The sequence below is a fragment of the Schistocerca piceifrons genome, chromosome 1 (genome assembly GCF_021461385.2).
Source record: "Schistocerca piceifrons isolate TAMUIC-IGC-003096 chromosome 1, iqSchPice1.1, whole genome shotgun sequence".
In the NCBI taxonomy this organism is placed as follows: Eukaryota; Metazoa; Arthropoda; class Insecta; order Orthoptera; family Acrididae; genus Schistocerca; species Schistocerca piceifrons.
This window is the reverse complement of record NC_060138.1, coordinates 537,965,859-537,988,416: the sequence shown is the minus strand read 5'-3', so window position 1 is coordinate 537,988,416 and position 22,558 is coordinate 537,965,859. Positions and strand designations below refer to the sequence as shown.

Genomic DNA, 22,558 nt, shown 5'->3' with positions numbered 1-22,558 from the left:
ACAAGAGGCTGAGATAAATTGTCGTCTGCAGCAACACGACGGAAAGTCCATCCTTCTTGGATCACACAGACCGCCCTTGCAACTTGCACTGCATTAAATTGTCGCATTGCATGTGCATCATTAAATACGAAGGTTGAATGAAAAGTAATGCCTCCACCTTCGTTAATTGGGTTTGGATGGGAATACTTTAATAAATCAAAAACTGGAATAATCCTTGGAATGTAATCTTTAATTACCAATATTCACTTTTCCACATAATCACCAGCCATTTGGATATATTTTTCTGTCAACAATGAACAAGTTTTCTGAAACCGTCATGGAAGAAGTCGACACACTGTTTCCGAAACAAGTCTCACAGTTCTCTCAACGTCTTTATCAGAACCATAATGATGTCCCCTCAGATCATCTTTCATTATCGGGAGCAGATGGGAGTCAGACGGTGCTAAAACTGGACTGTATGGAGGACGCCGTACGGTGGTGTGATTCAGTCTCTGAAGTTCTGCTGTAGTGGCACGTGAAGTGTGAGGTTTGGCATTGTCATGCTGCAGGAAAACATTTCCCTTTTCGTTTCGGACACTTGTTAGCCGTCGTTTCAGGGTTCGCAGTGTTGTGATGTATGCTCTAAATTTATTGTTGTTCCACGATCAAGTAAATCAACATGGATAACACCATCTGCGTCCCAGAGCACTGTGGCCATGATTCCTCCAACTGAGGGCTGCGTCTTGAATTTCTTTTTCTGGGGCGAGTCTTTGTGTCGATATTCCACAGACCGACGTTTCGTCTCCGGGTCGTAATGGTGTACCCACGTTTCGTCTCCTATCACAACTGAATGGAGAAAGACGTCACCTTCATACTCGTAACGCGAGAGGAGTTCCTGGCAAATTTCAAGTTTGTGCGCTTTCATTTCAGGAGTCAGCATCCGGGGTACCCATCGTGCACAGATCTTCCGATAGCCAGGCAAAGCAATAATGTGACCCACACGTTCTTGTGAAATGCCGATTGTGTTTGCAGTTTCTCTGAGTGATACGACGATCGTCCTGAATCAGTCTGTTAACATTTTGCTTGTGAAACTCGGTGGTTGCTGTCACAGGACGTCCAACTCTTTGTTTGCCACGCAGGTCAGATGTTCCCTCCTCAATATCTTTAAACTTATTCGCCCAACGACCCTCAGTACTCACATCAACACAATAACCATAAACTGCTTTCATTCTCTGATGAATCTTCTTTGGGATGACACCTTCTGTTGTCAAGAATTCAATGACTGCACGTTGCTTAAATCGCATTGAGCGACCGTCCGTGCAAGGTTTCACACTTTACACTGTAACAATGCTAAGGCTTCCCGCCGACTGGAGCTGTAGAGAAGAGGCTATGGAACAAGCCAGTACCTGCCACATACCAATGATGCCAACTGTTGAACAGTTACGAAGGTGGAGGCATTAGTTTTCAGTCAACCCTCGTACAACGTCCACAAATGACAACTGCCACCCGTGCTAACGAATACACGATCACCGGAACTCACTTCCTTCTATGGGGTCACATGATAACAGTAATGCGTAACACAACTGACAGATGGAGAACGACTTTAGTTGTTGCATACACTGAAAGCGAAAATCTCAAGCTATGCAACAGGACCAGAGGTATCGCCCGAATCAAAATAGATTTAACATACTGGACGTTATTGCATGTGTTCCGCTAATGCTTTTGAGCGGTGTAATACTGTAGCATTTACACTTGTATTGAACTAATAACTTAACCGGTTAGCCCTTGATTCTTTAAAAACTAACTGCCCTGCACCAAACAGCATCAGACTTCTGATAACTTTATAAATGAAGAATGTGTCAAATATTTTTCATTAAGCATGTAAGCGAGAAAAGGTTTGAAATTATGTTTAATGTTTGTTGGAAACCACTAAGTGCTCTCATGATCAAGGACTGAATGAGTGCAGTCTGGGTGATTTGAGATACTTTTTAAGCAAAAGCTAGTTTTTCAAGCATCTCAGTGCTTGTGACCTCACATCTCCTGAATTATGCGTTGTAAAAGGAGGTAATTTTGTAGGTACATTCAGTGGAATATGAGGATACTATCTGCAAAATACAGGGCTATTACAAATGATTGAAGCGATTTCATAAATTCACTGTAGCTCCATTCATTGACATATGGTCACGACACACTACAGATACGTAGAAAAACTCAAAGTTTTGTTCGGCTGAAGCCGCACTTCAGGTTTCTGCCGCCAGAGCGCTCGAGAGCGCAGTGAGACAGAATGGCGACAGGAGCCGAGAAAGCGTATGTCGTGCTTGAAATGCACTCACATCAGTCAGTCATAACAGTGCAACGACACTTCAGGACGAAGTTCAACAAAGATCCACCAACTGCTAACTCCATTCGGCGATGGTATGCGCAGTTTAAAGCTTCTGGATGCCTCTGTAAGGGGAAATCAACGGGTCGGCCTGCAGTGAGCGAAGAAACGGTTGAACGCGTGCGGGCAAGTTTCACGCGTAGCCCGCGGAAGTCGACGAATAAAGCAAGCAGGGAGCTAAACGTACCACAGCCGACGGTTTGGAAAATCTTACGGAAAAGGCTAAAGCCCTGACACCCGATGACAAAGTCAAACGCTTTGAATTTTCGGCGCGGTTGCAACAGCTCATGGAAGAGGATGCGTTCAGTGCGAAACTTGTTTTCAGCGATGAAGCAACACTTTTCCTTAATGGTGAAGTGAACAGACACAATGTGCGAATCTGGGCGGTAGAGAATCCTCACGCATTCGTGCAGCAAATTCGCAATTCACCAAAAGTTAACGTGTTTTGTGCAATCTCACGGTTTAAAGTTTACGGCCCCTTTTTCTTCTGCGAAAAAAACGTTACAGGACACGTGTATCTGGACATGCCGGAAAATTGGCTCATGCCACAACTGGAGACCGACAGCGCCGACTTCATCTTTCAACAGGATGGTGCTCCACCGCACTTCCATCATGATGTTCGGCATTTCTTAAACAGGAGATTGGAAAACCGATGGATCGGTCGTGGTGGAGATCATGATCAGCAATTCATGTCATGGCCTCCACGCTCTCCCGACTTAACTCCATGCGATTTCTTTTTGTGGGGTTATGTGAAAGATTCAGTTGTAATAACCCTGTATACTGCGGATAGAGTTAGAAGTAATAAATCAAAACGTCACGCCTGATGTTGAAGCTTTACTGTACCAACAGCGAAACTTAGTAAGCGGCATTCTTTTCCCCTTCGTCATTTTGTCGAGGGCATCAGTAAGAAAACGTTTCAGAATCATTTGAAATTGTGTATAAAGTTTGTTGGAAGTCACCAAGCGCCGTCATTCTCAAATAATGATTGGCTATACACTGAAGCGCCAAAGAAACTGGTATAGGCATGCATATTCAATTACAGCGATATGTAAACATGCAGAATACGGCGCTGCGGTCAGCAAAGCCCATATAAGACAAGTGTCTGGCGCAGTTGTTAGATCGGTTACTGCTGCTACAATGGCAGGTTATCACGATTTAAGTGAGTTTGAAAAAAAAAAAAAAATGGTTCAAATGGCTCTGAGCACTATGGGACTTAACTTCTGAGGTGATCAGTCCCCTGGAATTTAGAACTACTTAAACCTAACTAACCTAAGGACATCACACACATCCATGCCCGAGGCAGTATTCGCTGCGACCGTAGCGGTCGCGCGGTTCCAGGCTGTAGCGCCTAGAACCGCTCGGCCACACCGGCCGGCAGTGAGTTTGAAAGAGGTGTTAAAGTCGGCGCCCGAGCGATGGGACACCGTATCTCGGAGATAGTGATGAAGTGGGGATTTTCCCAGACGACTATTTCACGAGTGGGCCGTGAATATCAGGAATCCGGTAAAACATCAAAAAATATCCTGCAAGAACGGGACCAACGACCACTGAACACAATCGTTCGATGTGACAAGTGCAACCCTTCCGCAGATTGCTGCAAATTTCAATGCTGGTCCGTCAATAAGCGACAGCGTGGAACCGTTCAACGAAACATTATCGATATGGGCTTCTGGAGTCACTCCTTCCGCAAACTGCTGCAGATTTCAATGCTGGGCCATCAAGTGTCAGCGTGCGAACCATTCTACGAAACATTATCGATATGGGCTTTCGGTGCCGAAGGCCCAGTCGTGTACCCTTGATGACTGCACAACACAAAGCTTTACGCCTCGGCTGTGCCTATCAGCACCGACATTGGACTGTTGATGACTGGACACATATTGCCTGGTCGGACGAGCCTCGTTTCAAATTATATCGAGCGGATGGACGTGTACGGGTATGGAGACAACCTCATGAATCCATGGACCCTGCATGTCAGCAGGGGACTGTTCAAACTGGTGGGGGCTCTGTAATAGTGTGGGGCGTGTGCAGTTGGAGTGATATGCGACCCCTGATACGTCTAGATACAACTCTGACGGGTGACACGTACGTAAGCATCCAGTCTTATCACCTGCATCCATTCAGGTCCACTGCGCATTCCGACAGACTTGGGCAATTCCAGCAGGACAATGCGACACCCCACACGTCCAGAATTGCTACAGAGTGGCTCCACGAAACCTCTTCTGAGTTTAAACACTTCCGCTGAGGACCAAACTCCCCTGGCATGAACATTACTGAGCATATCTGGGATGCCTTGCTACGTGTTGTTCAGAAGAGATCTCCACCCCCTAGTACTCTTACGGATTTATGGATAGCCCTGCATGATTCATGGTGTCACTTCCCTCCAGCACTACTTCACACATTAGTCGAGTCCACGCCACGTCGTGCTGCGCCATTTCTGCGTGCTCGCGGGGGCCCTACACGATATTGGGCAGGTGTACCAGTTTCTTTTGCTCTTCAGTGTAAGTAACGTTAGATGTCGTCAGCGTGCCTTTAGAGGACACGTTTCTACTGCAGACTCGTTGCCGCACGCAGCCAGCACAGGTGTAGAGTAGTATGGCTACCATATCTTTCGTGACATAGTAGTTTGACAAAAAGTTATCGGTTAAATTACCACGTCATATTTTATGTCACAGGTTGCTCGAGCACTTTTAATACTCTAGTAGTAGGTTCAGAAATCATAGGTGGCAACAACTGTGACAGAGAAAGTTGAAGTCAAACCGGAGCCGATAGCAGGAATTCCGGATTAGAAACTCTACCTGGCACAAATTTGTAATTGTCATTACGCACTTATTAGCTTTCAGATTCAGCATATCTAAACGGTTGGCACTTGCATCATTCGTATCACTACCTTCCCATCGTTCCATTCGTTTCCGTGATTGTGATTCATTTAGTATATTCTCAATATTCTTGCCTCACTAGATTAGATTTTTTGAAGTTGACTCAACAAGAATACCAAGACTTTTTATGCACTGTATTTGTGGTCTAACCTGATTAGGATGTTAGAGGTTCGGACCGAAGGGTGCGGCCACAAGAAAAGCCGCTTACCTGCACAGCGGGGGTGGGAGCGAGGCGGCTAGAACCGGCGATCCCGCGTTATCTAACGAAGCGGCACTGCCGCAGAGAAGCCGGCGGGTCGCAAAGAACTTGCGTCGCTTCCGGTGCGGCTGGTGGCCGATGCGCAGCCTGGGCTGTCTTTCTCATACGAATTTAAATAAAGAAACCATTCGCTGAAACAATTTGAGTCTTTCGCGTCTTGTATGTCATTCGTCAAGTTTCACTGTGAAGTGTCCATAATTATGTGCTGTTTATTGTGATATTTCACAGTTTACCAACAGAGTACGTCAAATTCCAATAGATTATAGTGAGAAAAGGGGTTGCTATGAGTTAACGTTGGGTTCACGTTAGGTCATTCATCCCCGTACACGAAACGAAGCTAACATATTAAATTTTTCTTTAAACTTGGAATGAGGTCCATATCTTCCATTAATCTCGGAAACATAGACTGTATATAGCACATGTTAACAACAGACCGAGTATGAAATATTAATAACATCAGTTGTATTTTCCAAACGCTTAGAGATATCGAAACGAGTTTTTGACACATAATAGCATGCAAAGGAGAGAGTATTTTTCCACATGGTTAACATCAGACACGATTATCTACCGCAATATGCGAGTAACTGTAAATTTTTTTCAGTGGAATAATGTAGTTTGTTTAAGGGTCAGTCATAGCTGGAGAAATAGAGTGGCTGTGCAACAAGATAAGTGAAGAAATTACATTATTTTTCTATAGACAATGTGCATTTTCCTAAGCCACTGAACTGATCTGCTCTCAGTTCCTTGTTTAGTAAACCACTGTTTCGCGATTCTGTCATTAACATGTTAGTGAGGTGACATTCTGTTAACACAACTGTCTTTAGGCACAAGAAGCAAATATTAACGTCGCAACATAAGAAATACACGTGTTACTAAAAGTTTGCCACTGATGACGCTTTTCTGAAGAAGAAGGGTAAAAAGTCTGAGGCAAATAAATCGCTCCTTCTGTTGTAATTTCTGTAGAATCACTTAACCCAGGGTATTTTTAATAATAAAGAGTAGGCACTGAAACTTGTCAAAGGATTTCATATCTGTATCTCAGTTACCTAAGAAATATGGGAACTATTCATAGTGCACAATGCAATATCTCTTTCTTCCTATCCCCCGAAGTCAATACCAAAACTGATGAAAGTCAAATACCTTTCGATATGTTAAATATATAGCCCATTTTCAGCTTGATGAGTAGTTGCCAGCAGCTCACAAAAGAAAATAAACATGTTTTAACTTATTGAACTATGATCTTTTTTGGCTCCAGAATATTTACTTGCCACCCGGTGTGGCCGAGCAGTTCTAGGCGCTTCAATCTGGAACAGCACGACCACTACGGTCGCAGGTTCGAATCCTGCCCCGGGCATGGATGTGTGTGATGTCCTTAGGTTAGTTAGGTTTAAGTAGTTCTAAGTTCTAGGGGACCGATGAACTCAGACGTTAAGTTCCATAGTGCTCAGAGCCACTTTTTTGTGCAGACTGTTTTATCACATCAAATAAAATATACTGAGGATTTTCTAGATTTATTTGCAGAATAATTAACGCAAAAATTGAAACTTAAAAAATGTTTGAAAGTAGGGACTCGACCCAACGACCCCTAGATTTCCGTTGTGCCAGATGTAGAAGTATGAAACTGGAATATCACTATAGGGAAAGTGTAGGGCCTTTGAGAACGCGTCTGCAGCGCCATCTGCTTCTTATAACTGCTGACGACAACGTCAGCACACAGATCCCCAAGTTCCATTCATCGGTATCCGTTTCAAACCCGTAAACAAGTAGAGTTTTGTGCCTACGAACTACGATTTGCAGATAGCAGTGGTTTTCTGTTATCATTTGAAGAAAACTGCTGCAGAATCGCATCGAATGCTTGTCGAAACTTTCGGCGAACATGCTTTTGGAAAAACACAGTGTTTCAATTGGTTCAAAAAATTCAAAAGTGGTGATTTTGACGTGAGAAAAGACGAGAACGGGAAACCACCGAAAAAGTTCGAAGACAACAAATCGCATGCTTTATTGGACGAAGATGATTCTCAAACTCAATAGGAAATCCCGCAACAACAGAGTGTGACGCAGAGAGCCGTTTCTCTTCGGTTGAATGTTATGAGAAAGATGCAGATAGTGGGGAGAAAGGGTTCCGCATGAACTGAACGAAAGACAGCTGGCAAACTGACAGACCACTTGTGAAATGCTGCTAACCAGATACAAAAGAAAGTTGTTTCACCATCGAATAGTGACAGGTGATGAAAATTGGATATTTTTGAGAAACCCAAGCGTCGTCAATCATGGGTGAATCCAGGCAAACCATCGACATCCACTGCAAGACCAAATCGCTTTGGAAAGAAGACATTGCTCTATGATTGGTGGGATCAGAAGGATGTCATCTATTATGAGCTGCTAAAACTTGGTGTAACCGTTAACGCTGTTCGCTACCAACAGCAAATGATCGATTTAAATCGAACATTACGTGAAAACGACCGGAATTTGGAAAAAGGCAACACAAAGTCATATTGCGCCATGAAAACGCCCCATCGCACACAACAAAACGGCTCTGGGAAACGGTCGAGACGTTCAGTTGGTAATACTAGGGCATGCGGCTTATTCTCCAGACTTGGCTCCGTCCGATTATCATCTGTTTGCATCAGTGGGACACGCTTTAGCTGAACAACGCTCCAGTTTGTATGAAAATGTACGAAAATGGCACGCTGACTGGTTCGGTTTAAAAGAAGAACTATTTTTTGCGTGGCTTTCACAGCCTGCCGCTGAGGTGGGAGCAATGTATAAATAGCAAAGGAGATTATTTTGAAAAAAATATTGTTCATCAGTTTCAAACAACAGACGTGTAATTATTGCAACCAAATTCCGGTTTTATGCTTCTACACTTGGTATAGGCCAACCGCTACGTAGAAACTACCTCGAAGATAATGGCTCTTGCCTCGGCCGACCTGAGCCAAAAACGTTTTAACATTTGGCCATGCGGAGCTCCCACTTCTATCACTTTCATTTCTAGTCAAGTCCTTGGTATACCACAAATTTCACAAAATCGGCGATGAATGGGCGCGGTCCCCTTGTCAGAGGACCAAAAGATCTTTTGCTATTTAGTGTGAATTTTTTCATATTTCCCGCATTACTTAGATGCAGAAAGAAAATAATTTGCGAAGTTTCAGTACCAGCCGTTAAAACACCCTCAGTTACAAGAATCTACTGAAATTACAACAGAAGGAGAGATTTCTTTGCCCAGACTAGTTGTCCTTTTTCTTCTTCAGTACCAGCTGTTCATTATTAAAACCACTGTGGGTCATAGGAATACGCTGAAACTTCATCAGAAGGGGCGCTTTATTTTCGCAATGCCTTGTTAATTATTTGTTTTTTGTTTTTTTTACTTTCAGTGAAGTGTCAGTGTCCAATTTTGAATAACCCCTACATTTCACTTGTCGCCACGTTAAAATTGGCTTCTTTTTGCCGAAACCCAGTTTAATTTATACAATGTTACCTCACTAACATGATAAAGCCGTTGCAACTACGACAGAATCCTGAGGGCAAATCAGGTCAACAGCTTATGAAAAAGCACATTCTTGGTTTAAAAATAAGCAAGTAATTTCTTCGCTTATGTTGCTGCAAAGTCACACTAATTCTCATTTCACCAGCTATCGACGATCCTTAAAAAACTGCATTATTCTGCTGAAAATGTCTGTAGGTACTTGTATATTGCAGCAGATAAAGTTTTAATCACTCGTAGGTAGCCATAAAGTTTCGCATGTTACCCATATGGAACAATACTCTCCTCTTTGCGTGCTGTCGTTTTCCAAAAACTCGTTTCGATATCGCCAACCGTTTAGGAGATACAATGGATATTATGAATATTTCATTCTCGTGTTGTTAGTGAGCACGAGCGGTAGCGAATGCGCTATATACAGCCCATTTTCTCGATAGTGGAAGAGAATATAATTTCCTCCAAAGTTTGAAGATAAATCGAAAATGTTAGTTTCATTTCGTCCGCAGCGACGAATGACGTAGCTAGCATGCACTCCTAGCAACTTCGAAGCAAACCATAAAAGATGAGTGAGTAGCCTGGCTTAGACTCTGCTCTTCGGTTCTCATCCTGTTGGACTTTACAGGGAACGAATTCGTGCTATCGTCGCTGCTTGTTTCACAGTCCATCTTTAGGCTATCGATCAAAATATACTGCCTTATTTTTTATGTTTGCAGTTGACTCGTCTTTAGGCTACCGATCAAAATATACTGCCTTATTTTTTATGTTTGCAGTTGACTGGTGAAAACATTCATTTTAAAGCCTGGGTCTAAAGCGGTAGCCACCAAATAGTTTTTGCTTGTTATGATATCTTCAGAGCGTTCTTGCAACCCTTGTTGTAAGACAAGCCTCATCTGGCTTAATTTGGTTGTTAGCTCTAACGTGCTCGTTTTATCGCAATATCGCATTATTGCAACAACATACGGAATAATTTCACAAATGCAAGTGTACGTGGAACTTGTAATTTTTGTCATTTCCTCAAATGGTTGTAATAATTTCTGAAGCTCCTGTTGCGCAGCAGTGAGATTGGCAATATCACAGTCCGTCAGATAGAGTGAAAGGGCCAGTTTTTGTTCCATTAGCCTTGCAAGCACATAGAAACGACTTACTGACTTAAAAACAGCCGGTACTATGTTTCGCACATTGTCACAAATAAAAACATGAATTTTTGCCAGCTGGACGTCCCATAAACTTGAAATTCCCTGTCAACTAATCGCTATGTTTTTAGCTGTGTGTTGTCCGTCAAAATGCGTCACACTCAATGCTGTATGTCTGACACTGAATTCGCAACCAATAATATACGTAGTAAAACTATAAAACCTTTTAATTATGCAAGCAGGCCTACATGTCGCATGTCACGGAAATATAGTCGGTCTCTGATAGTAATCTTTTAATTGTCTCAACCACCTTATGATATGTATCTGGAACTATTTTGTCTAGAAAGTACAGGCGGCAATGCGCTATTAATCAGGCCGTTTCACTATATTTACTGCCTCATTGTGAAGTGCTATCATTTCATCAATTAACACTATCCGTCCGGCGACCCCACAATGGTGCTGTGCGCGAAACAGAGCTCAACGGCCGACGACACCAGAGTGGTGTCGTGTGAGCATAGTATCGCGCAGTGGCCGGCGACAGCACTTTAGTATCTTTTACACTCTGTTGGTGTTTTGTTTAGGTAACAATAAGTTACACACGTCAAAAAGTTTTTTTTTAAGTACTTGTGCCCTTTCGTCATGGCGGACGAAAGAGACCATACGATTATTTACGATGAATGCGCGGACGTCTTGTCTGACGTTCCGGACGATTTGGCCGATTGGGAAGAAGACATTGGATATCAAAAAAATTAAAATGAAGCAGAATCGTAGGAAGATAGTGAAGTACGTCCAAGAAGAATTCGGCGAACGCTACGGTTGCCAACGGATTCGGATGAATCAGACGAAGAAGACAGTGCACAGTGGTCAGACTTTGATTTACCGAGGACCAATAATAAATTTGAAAGATCCCCGGGTCCAAACATATTTACCAAAGATACACAGAGAGTCGAGGATATCGTAGAATTGTATAATGGAAACGATCTATTTGAATATATTAACAACGAAAGCAACAAGTACTACAGTCAAAATTGAAATAGAAGGAAACTGGATTAAAAAAAACTCCAAATTTGTCGACGTTACGGGACCCGAACTTGGAAAATGGTTTGGACTTGCTATCCTTATGAGAATTGTCAAAAAAAGCAAGGATCGATGATTATTGGTCAACGAGTCCGTTGATAGACACACCGATATTTCGCAAAACGACGTCCCGCAACCGATTCGGACAAATATTATCATTTTTACATTTTTCCAACAGCAACAATAAACCGGATAATGCCGATCGGTTTGTCAAAGTGCAATTCGTAATTGATTATTTTTCCAAAAAGTTTAAAGAAACGTTTACTATAAGTCAAAACATCTCAATTGATGAAGGAATGACACCGTGGCGTGGACGGTTAAATTTTAAAGTTTACAATCCGTCGAAAATTACGAAATACGGCATACTCACTCGGATGCTGTGTGATTCGAGTACGGGTTGCATTTCCTCATTCAAGATATATTCCAGCTCTGGACAGCCGTTAGCAAAAACAGTGATGGAACTACTCACACCTTCTTATGGAAAGTGGCATCACCTCTGCATGGATAATTATTATAACAGTGCAGAACTTGCAGAGAAGTTACTTGAAAAGAAAATTCGAGTTTGTGGAACGATACGGCAAAATAGAGGATTTCCGGAAAATCAAAGAGCGCAAAAGGCTATGTATTTGAAGCTTGTCATCAACGGAAAGATGACAAGCGGCCGGCAACAAGCCAAGTAATCCGAATTAGCGCTGCCAGCGCCAAGCGAATAAATTTGTACGAGACGTGTGGCCGACAAAGTGTTAAGAGATGGTATTTTTTTGCCTCGGGATGGTTAATATCCCATGGTTTCTGTATTTCAGGACGTTCTTCAAGACTCAGTTGCGTTTTTTGATGTCGAAAATTTACTTACATCTGTATCATGACGCGTAATTTCTTCCTGCTTAGGAGCGTAGGTTGCAACTTTACGATGTTCGTCGCTGTGTTTATTTTTCAAATGATTTATCACTCTTGATGAAGTCGCCTTATTTGCAACGCCACCACGAGAAATTTTTATTTCGCGCAATTTACAAATAACACTTTTCGGATTATTTCCATCGTTCTCGAAGTATGTCCATATAGGCTTTTTCTTTTAGAAACCACGATCAATTATTATTAGTTAGACCTTACACAATTCTGAACAAATCAAAACGTAGGTAGTGCTTGCGTATAAACGATGTGTATCAGACTAAACATGTCAACAAAACACGCAGCGCGGTAACAACTGAGTGCGCGGGACGAAGTAGCGTGGGAGGGCGTTAATTAAACTTAAACGAATTAGAGAGAAACAACTGCGTCGATACTAGTTTTCCCGCAACGCGCCAGTCGAATATCTTTCCTTTATATTCGGCTACAAGGCTTGCAGTATATTCAGTGAAGGGCGTGTGGCCGAATATACTATTTGTTGCAAGTCTGATTTCAGGTGTCGTCTACATACAATTTACTAATATATGGAGCCCTATCAGCAGTAAATCGGAACGTTTACTGCAACATGGCATGCTTCTTCAAGAACGCGGCCTTCCAATGTCTAATTCCTTCAACAAATTTCAGAATAGAGGTACGCACTTCTGCAGGTCCACGATCTACACTCCAGCTGTCCACAAAAATATCAGCAGAATCAAGCATGATATTCGGGTCTATGATCGTCTCCAGCCTTCTCGATAAAGAGGTATGTCGGCGAAATTTTAAAATTACCGCCGAAACAGTACTATTCCTGATATACAGCAGAGATTAAAAAATAATTCCCTTCGAATAAAAACGAGCAACGCTAAAGATAAATAATATTCAAAACATGCACCAAGTAGCGACGTTTATACAGGCTTCTCAATTACCCGTCTTGACCAAAGTCTCTTTGCGCATGCTAACATGCTTTTTCATGAATTTCACTTTCTTGTTAGACACAAACATGAAACAAGTTACGCGATGAAAGCAACCAACACCACAAACAAATAAGATGTACACGTTAAGAACTCACCATAGCTTCGTGGAGTATCAGCTATTGCATATCGCTCATACTACGGCCCAACAAGTCTGCTCCATCACCTACGACGGACACAAAATCATGTGCTGGCGTAAACATAAACAAGGCAAAGACACCTACAATACACAAAGATGTTGCATAACGACAGCTGTGACCAAGTGCAAAGACATTCACCGTATCAAAGTATAAGATATCGTGATGTCATTTACATCACAGTCTAACTTTACATGTAATGTTACGAAACGTGTCGCTAACTCATTGGTGGAGAACGTGATGGCAGCTTTGTTCTTTTGATGTAAACGGCGATGACAGTAAATAGTTCTACAGTACAATGTGAGGACTGTATTTTTCGGGAGCGGATTGCAGCACTTTTTTGAGCCTGCCTATGAGTGTGTTCGGTGTTTTTGGATACCTATATAAGTTTGCATTTACACCTGTAATGTAAACATGGTACAGTAAGTAAACAGTTATAAAGTTTTATGTAAAACATTGCGAATAATACGAATTTTAATATTGTTCATTACCTTTTCCTACTAAATGATGAGATCAGCCGTATGTGCTATTAGTTAAAATATACGTAATTATTTACTTAAATAATTAATAGCGTAAAACTGCGATCAAGATCATCTTTCTAAACTTTGGTTTTCTTTGCATACTGCATCTTTTTTAAATGTTTAACTTAGTGTGACCGGCTTGTACTTTAAACGCACGTATCTTCGGAATTGGTATTATTTATAAATTCTTAGAAATGGTTCTACCGTGTCATATACGTCTTCTTTTATTTTATCATTTCTAGATTTTTTTCCGCACTGAACAATATTGAAATTTAATTTCAGCTCGTATTGCGACGTGACACAAGATACAAATCCACGAGTTCGATATTTTTTGCAGTTACTGCGTTGTCTTTTTGTGGTTATTGAATAGCTGACACACGTATGTTTTATAGCTATAAACTGCTTAATATGTTATAAATATACGGTGGAAGATGTGTCAGACCTCGATTTGAAAGGAACTCTCAAATAACACTAGCTGGAGCCTTTTTGTAATTTACTTTTGCCAATGTTCCGAGACCATCATGTACAACACGGATTCATTACAATTAGTCCCACTGAGTCACAGAATCTTGACGATGTGGGTCAAGTTCTGTAGTGAAACTGGAGCGGGGAAGTGTGACAACACTTTGCTGGCAAAAATTACAGATACAAAAATAAGTGAGTGCTGAACTGAACCAAAGAAAAGCCAAGGACCGCATGTGGTGCACAGGAGAGACTATACCGGCTGGTCCAAGCAGGCTCGGTTGTGCTGAGAAATAATTGTTGCGGAAAAAATTCGATGCGGTACGCCATATCCGAGTTAGTTAGCACTCGAAATCCCACTGATCGTAGACAGGTTTCAGGCAACAATAGCTGTGTGTATTTTGTCGCTATTTTTAGCCCGGGCTCGTAGCAGCAAGGGGAAGGGGAAGAGGAAGGGAGGAGCAGAGCATGTTTCTTTTGAGCGTACTTTCAAACCACGTGAATGATTGTTACTTTTGTAATCATTAACACATGGTATTTCTAAGTAGGAAAAAATGTTCCTTGATATGCCCTAACATACCTTCGGCCATGCTACTAATTCTTCGCGGAGACGGATTGCCTGTTCTTCTTATCCCACCTGACTGCGATAGGGACGAGAGCGGTGGTGAAACTAGTGCTTGTACCATCATGTTCAAAACACAGTTCCGCGAAAGATTCTGATTTTGGTTGTAACGATGAGTGTACAAAGATTCACGAAATAACAGTGTGAATGTAATGACTTAGTAAGAGATCTTGAATTGCTGGAAGGTAAAGCAGAACTGTTGGCGTCAAGACTACAACAGTGGAATTGATAAGGCGGTAAATGGAGGTGGGCGCTAGTTTCACTAAAAAAAACTCTTAACTGTGTCACCTCGTTGTCGAAAAGATCGACAAAAGTTAAACAGTGAACCTGAATGAGGACACTTGGCAAGACTTTGCCGAGGCGTATTTTCGAATCGCGACTTCACTTCTTGTGCAAGATGAAACGTGCCAACCGTGGTCTGTATGCGGAAGTTTTGCGCTGATGTCTCGCTAATCCGAGTTGGGTTGTTTTGGGGAGGAGACCAAACAGCGAGGTCATCGATCTCATCGGATTAGGGAAGGAAGTCGGCCGTGCCCTTTCAAAGGAACCGTCCCGGCATTTGCCTGAAGCGATTTTGGCAAATCACGGAAAACCTAAATCAGGATGGCCGGACACGGGATCGCTAATCCGAACGGCTGTCAACGGCTGAAGACGGCGGCGCCAACAGATGGCATCCAGCACATTCGCACGGCAATCGCAAAGGATTAGCACTGTCTCAAGAGTTAGCGGACATTAGAGTGAGCACTGCGGACGAGGTCACGCTGTCTGAATTCACGACTCGACGGCGACATGCGCACAGGCCGCGTGCGAGGATTTCCTTGAAGCGGGACGGTCGATACCACAGCCTACCACTGACGGATCAAGAGAGACCCAAGAGGTCTTTTTCCCCGTCGATTCTCACTGCAAGTTGGACTAGAGAGACGCCCACATACATAGTTCCGTATGAGATCTGCAGGCAATGCTTGACGTATTGTAGGCGTAATTGTTTTTCACTGTTCTCGCATTCGGCGAGAGCTGGTTTTAGCGTGTGCTAATGCAGGTTTTTCTGCATTTCTGACGCATTCCAGAGAACCAACAAAGGAGTGACCATATGTGCTGCCCTTCTTTCTGTGCGTTCGACATATCCAGTTATACTATTTGAAACAAGTCCCGCACACTTGTGCAACATTTTAGCGTCGGTCGCGCACGAGTTTTATGAGCAATCTCCTTTGTAGACTGGTAGCATTTTCCCAGTATCCTAACAACGAACCGGTAACTGCCACCTGCTTTACCAGCGACAGACTTTATGTGATCGTTCCAATTCATATCCCTACAAGTTGCTTCACCAAGGTATTTGTATGCGATGACGTATTCCATTGACGGTGTAGTCACAGGGTAATACATTTTTTCGTTTTCGTTGTGCACAGTTTTACATTTCTGAACATTTAGAGCAAGTTTACAATTTTTACATCATTTTTAAATGTTATCAATACGTGACAACATTTGTACAGCTTCTTTTCAGATAGTGCTTTTTTATAGATGACTGCAAAATATTCAAAATGTCTGAAGTCATTGTTAATATTTTTGTCATGCCATTATTATCCAACATAAAAATAATTGAAAAGCTTTCTAAAGCCAAGATAGCATAAATATTTCTCTATTTACAATAACTGGTTTCGACGAACTTTGCTGTCATCTTCAGGTCTTCATAATTTTTTGTTATAAAACGTGTTCATTTTGAGTTGGAACATCACGCGAAGTTGTCATGTTAGTGAATGAAATGTAGCATATTATATAAAGATTTGTCAAAAATAAAACATTTACAATCAAAACGTACCTTGCGCCCATGGCCATGTCGAGTTTGACATGCTTTAATCATTCTTCTTGAATGATCAGATCGTCTTCAGCTGACGTAAACAGATGTGGTACTGAGCATTTTATTGTGTACTGCGACTTTTTCTTATGTCGTAACAATCACCTGTGAGCGCTGCATATATGAACATGGCCATGTGCTGAAGGTTCAAATGGTTCAAATGGCTCTGAGCACTATGGGACTCAACTGCTGAGGTCATTAGTCCCCTAGAACTTAGAACTAGTTAAACCTAACTAACCTAAGGACATCACAAACATCCATGCCCGAGGCAGGATTCGAACCTGCGACCGTAGCGGTCTTGCGGTTCCAGGCTGCAGCGCCTTTAACCGCACGGCCACTTCGGCCGGCTGTGCTGAAGGTGCTTTGTGATTGTAAACGTTGAAGAACGACTGCATAATGTGCTACATTTTATCCACTAGCATGACAACTTCGCGTGAGGTTCCAACCCAAAAGAACTCGTTGAATAATTTTGAAGGCCTGAAAATGACATCAAAGTCTGTCGAAACGGGTTCTGGTTTTATAAAGTTTTAACCACGTAAAACAGATCATTCCCTCTGATTTCTCAACAAGCGAAAGTCATAAATATAAGAGCGCAACAGACTTTTCTGAGGCACGCCGGAAGTTGTTCCTATTTGGCTGTTGATGATTCCGACCGGGGTGCCAGGCGGTTCTAGGCGCTACAGTCTGGAACGGCGCGACCGCTACGGTCGCAGGTTCGAATCCTGCCTTGGGCATGGATGTATGTGATGTCCTTAGGTTAGTTAGGTTTAAGTAATTCTAAGTTCTAGGGGACTGATGACCTCAGAAGTTAAGTCCCATAGTGCTCAGAGCCATTTGAACCATTTTTGTTGATGATTCTCCATCCAACATAACATGCCGCGTCATCCCTAAGAAAGCACCAATCACGTCACATATTTTGTTTGAAGCCTCATATCACCTTATTTTCGTTAGTAATCAATGGGCCGCGCGGGATTAGCCGAGCAGTCTTAGGCGCTGCAGTCATGGACTGTGCTGCTTGTCCCGGCGGAGGTTCGAGTCCTCCCCCGGGCATGGGTGTGTGCGTTTGTCCTTGGATAATTTAGGTTAAGTAGTGTGTAAGCTTAGGGACTGATGACCTTAGCTGTTAAGTCCCATAAGATTTCACAAACACAATAACCAATGGTGTACTGCTGAGTCGTATGCTTTTCTTCGGAAATCAAGAAATTCTGCATCCAGCTGTTTGCTTTCATCCGTGGCTTTAAGGATGTCTTGTTAGAACACCGCGGGTTGGGTTAGGGAAGGATTGGGAAGGAAATCGGCCGTGCCCTTTCAAAGGAACCATCTCGGCATTCGCCTGAAACGATTTAGGGAAATCACGGAAAACCTAAATCAGGATGGCCGGAGACGGGATTGAACCGTCGTCCTCCCGAATGCGAGTCCAGTGTGCTAACCACTGCGTCACCTCGCTCGGTCAGTATCGACGACTCCGGAATTCATGCTGGTTGGCGTGGAGGCGAAGATTCTAGTCGAGGTACCTCATTAAGTGTGAGGCTCAGATGTTCTAAGCTTCTACAAAAGATCATGTCAAGACCATTGGCGATCACTTCTGTTATCCTTCTTGTAGATGGGTGTGAATTGTGCATGTTTCATACTACTGGGCACAGATTTTTGTCCGAGGAATGTACGGTATTTATGATAAACTAAGTTATTGCTTAAGTTACGGTAGATTCCGTGATTATGTCTTTAAAATAAACACGGCGGTTTACGTTCCCTACTCTTGTCCTGGGTGCGCGTGTATCCCATTTCTAATGACGCCATCATCTATGAATCGTTAATCCCTAGTCTGTAATTTTCTTTTGGAGGGGAAGGAGACGGCAACGGCGTTAAATCCCCGAAATCAGCTTGCTGTTGAGCCTGGGTATAGTCTGACCTACTTTTTCGTCTCTGCTTCAAATAAACGAACACGCTTCATAAACAGCAGTAAAGGGGTTGCGTCATTTCTAAACCAACTGGCAGTTACGGAAGAGCAAGTTTAGTTTAATATGATCACATCACGCCTGCAGTACCGAAACAGCTTTCAGGAGGGAGAGAAAGGTGACGCTTTTGCTACTACACCATAGTCGCAGCTCTGAAAGTAAAGAATCCAATAGCGTACATTAAAAAGTATACAGAGCTTTAAAAAATACCTTACGCCAGAACGAATGAATAAAGCAGACAGCACAAGAAATGGATTATAGAACTCTGAAACATGGCTGATAAAGAAATGGAGAAGAAGAGACTAACCTAAAGAGCTTAGAGCGGGAAAAGATGAGAGAAACAGAATAACTTCTGAATTATAACACATGTGCATCACTCTCATAACAAAAGGAAAAGGAAACTGTCGAAGGATGAGACAGAATAGAAATTAAAAGCAAGTTTCTTGTGGTGGCCATTTTCGCAGCAGCTGTATACAAAACGCAACAGTTTCCAAGAAAAAAAGCCTTTAGCGTGCTGAACATTAATTTTTTAATTTATTCATGCATCCGACGCTTTTCTTTTTTTACAGGGCATCTTCACTGGGTGTCAGTTGAGCGTCTAATTCATGATTTGTAAATCAAGCAGCTTTATCTCACGTGACCAATTCGTTGAAAGCTTACAGTTTTTCTTGTGGTCACTCTCTTTTCGAAATATAGCACTGCTGTGTCTGGACAACGAAAATAGCAGTTGCAGTGATATGTTTCGGAAACAGAGTGACTACAAGAAAAACTGCATGCTTTAAACGAATTGGTAACGTGAGAGAAAGCTGCTTGATTTTCAAATCATGAATTAGACGCCCATCTGGCAGCCACTGAAGATACCTTGTATATATGGTTCAAATGGCTCTGAGCAGTATGGGACTTAACTTCCGAGGTCATCAGTCCCCTAGAACTTAGAACTACTTAAACCTAACCAACCTAAGGACATCACACACATCCAAGCCCGAGGCAGGATTCCAACCTGCGACCGTAGCGGTCGCGCGGTTCAAGACTGTAGCGCCTAGAACCGCTCGACCAACCCGACCGGCCCTTATATATAACGCGTGTTTTTCTTATAACGTGCTGCAATTCAATAACTAAAGATTTCAGAAAAATACAGTGTGAAAGATAATCGTTCACATGGGGATGGAACACAGGGGCGATTTGCACAATAAAGTGTCGGTATCTATGGCCTCAGAGTACGATCTTTGTCTTGGATTCGAGATGTGTTGTTATTTTGTACTGCTGTATATCGCTGTAAAGTATGTATACAGGATGACCCACAAGTCTGTTAACATTTATAAATGCAGTACTTCACGGAATAATATAGATGGAGAAGTAAAAATTGATACACGTGCTTGAAATGAGATGCAGGTTTATGGAAAAGCATACACGGAAGGACCAACAGATGACGTTTCACATGATACAAAAGCAATATCTAGGATAACAATCGATCTTTTGCAAAGATAATGATCTTTATAACAGATGTTCGACATATCAGCAGGCATTTATCAACAATACCTATAGTCGAGTGACAATGTTGTAAACAGCACTGTAGAGCATATCAGTAGGTATGATGAGAAATTGCCGCCGGTTGTTTTCTTTTAGCATCTCTAATGAAATCGGGCGATCGCGGTTGAACTGCAATTTCAGGTAACCGCACAAGCAATGATCAAACAAATTGAGGTCCGGGGGCCTGGAAGACCAAGCATGACGGATGTGGTGGCCCAGCATGCGACCCTCACCAAAAGATGTACGCAAGAGACCTTTCACACGTGTAGCAATATGGGGCGGAGCGCCATCCTGCATGAAACTCCTATCTTTCAGCAGGTGTTTACCAGAAAGGCGAAGGATGGTCTGACTCCCTCTCTCACTACAGCTGGCGCCATCTGTTGGCCACGTTTTGCACTCGTTTTTGGTTTCAATAAAATCCCATGTCATTTCAGTGCATATGTGTCAATTTTTACATCACTGCCTACATTATTCCGCGTATTAATGCACGTTCAAGCGTTTTGGGTCACCCCGTATAATACGGTAGCCCTGGAGAACGAAAATCTCTTCCATGAAAATCAACACTAGATTCCGCAAAAAGAAATCCAGAAAAACCGACAAGGAGGTGGCCCCAGTGGTGAGGATGGACTTTTTGAAATCATCAATGCAGTGGTGTAGGGTAAAGTCACAGGTATCACACCCTGCAGCCCTTCACCATGGTGGGCCCTCGTTTGCGTGTAATTTACGACAAAAATTTCGAAATTTCGCGCGATGCTTTATAGCTTTAAAAATGGTCATTTAACAGACTGGTTGTGCAGTGTAAATGTTAAGGTAGGAGCCTCACTTTCAAGAAGTTATGGGTTCGAATCTTGTTAGGTGCTCTGAAATTTGGTAATCGTCATTCAAAAATTTGAAACATAAATTTTTATGGCACCATGGACAAAGTAAGGCAGAGGAAGATTAAAATGAAAGAAGAGATTATAAATAAACGAAATTAAGCAAAGTGACGAGAGGAAATAATAAATGCAATAAATAACATGGATAAAAATACAGGACGATAAACCGAAAGATGGCCGCAGTGGCCGAGCGCTTCTAGCCGCTTCAGTCTGGAACCGCGCGACCGCTACTGTCGCAGGTTCGAATCCTGCCTCGGGCATTGATGTGTGTGATGTTCTTAGGTTAGTTAGGTTTAAGTAGTTCTAAGTTCTAGGGGACTGATGACCTCAGATGTTAAGTCCCATAGAGCTCAGAGCCATTTGAACCATTTGATAAACCGGAAAATATTAAACCGAAGGTAACATATAAAAATAATGAAAATTACACGTACAGATTCCAAATGGAAAACGAATAACTAGAATAAAAAACTAGAGTAACTGAAAAAAGTTAATACGGTGATTAAAATAGGAGAAAAGGATAAAAGTAAAACACACACTTCTTCCAATTAAGTGAGTAAAAATGACCAAAGTAATTTCAATAAAGATTTAAAAATAAAAAATTCAAAGCAGCACCTGACAAGAATCGAACCCACCGTGTTTTGCACTTGAGGCTTCTACCTTAACCGTTATGCTACAGAGCCAGTCTATTGATAAACAATGCTTTTTTAAATCTGTAGAGCATCACTCAAAATTCCGAATTTTCTTTTTAAATTACTCGTAATGGGGGCCATCAAGGTGATAGGCTGCAAGGTGTGACACCTCAGACGTTAACTTACACCACTGTATTGATGATTTCAAAGAGTCGATACGACCGCAGGAGACATCTCCTTGTGAGCGCCGTAGACAATGGCGACAACATTGATGCTGTGTCCTGACATTCGATACAGTTCCGCCGTATAAGAGTTTATCCGGTGTTCATAAACTAGAACAGCGTGCAAAGAAAAGTTATGAGTTTTTACACAGCTTGAAAAAAATTACTTGGTAATTACATAAGTAATACGTGAAATAAAAAGTAGATAATTAGAGTGAATGACAGTATCGTTCGCGGAAATAAATTACAGCGATAAGACAGCTTTGGTGCTAGTAGCTACAGGGGCCGCTAGATCGCGGGGCGGTAGGCAGCTGCAGCCTGCCATGATTCCGCGACCTGTGACTTGGGCTGTTGGAGACACAGCAGTGCCCTGGTACTTACAGCGGCAGAGGAGTGCTGCGGCAGGTGTGTGGCCCCTCGTGGCAAGCACTGGCCTGGGAGCCGATCCGCTCGCCTCACTGTCCGGCCAGCTCGCCTATTTGCGGAGGCGCGGCCTGCTATGTATAGCGCGCCATACACTGGTGCTGCTGCTGCCGCAGCCGCCAGTAAACTTCCGCTAGCGTAGCGCCACTGCACTACGAATGCGTCACACGCGCACGCCGCACCACTCGACATGCATTCAAGCACCTGCTGAAGGTGCGTTTGACCCTGCGCTACTTTCCGGGCGCACTAGGTGCGTGCAGTATGTTGAGTCAAAGGGGCACGTGCCATGG

General features: G+C 42.7%; 1 protein-coding gene across 3 annotated transcripts in view; it reads right to left on the bottom strand.

Annotated features, from left to right (window-relative positions):
- The window catches only part of LOC124790052 (alpha-taxilin), a 160,456-nt gene extending 138,101 nt beyond the window's left edge, over positions 1-22,355 (bottom strand). The window contains exons 1-2 of one of the 3 annotated variants that reach the window (XM_047257614.1): positions 22,227-22,355; positions 13,140-13,207 (exon numbers count right to left, since the gene is read on the bottom strand). In XM_047257614.1, coding sequence (XP_047113570.1) covers positions 13,140-13,142 — 3 coding nt within the window. In that variant the 5' untranslated portion in view covers positions 13,143-13,207; positions 22,227-22,355. The remainder of the gene's footprint in view (positions 1-13,139; positions 13,208-22,226) is intronic. The other 2 variants (XM_047257623.1, XM_047257630.1) reach the window with 2 other exon arrangements.
- Between the last annotated feature and the right edge of the window lie 203 nt (positions 22,356-22,558).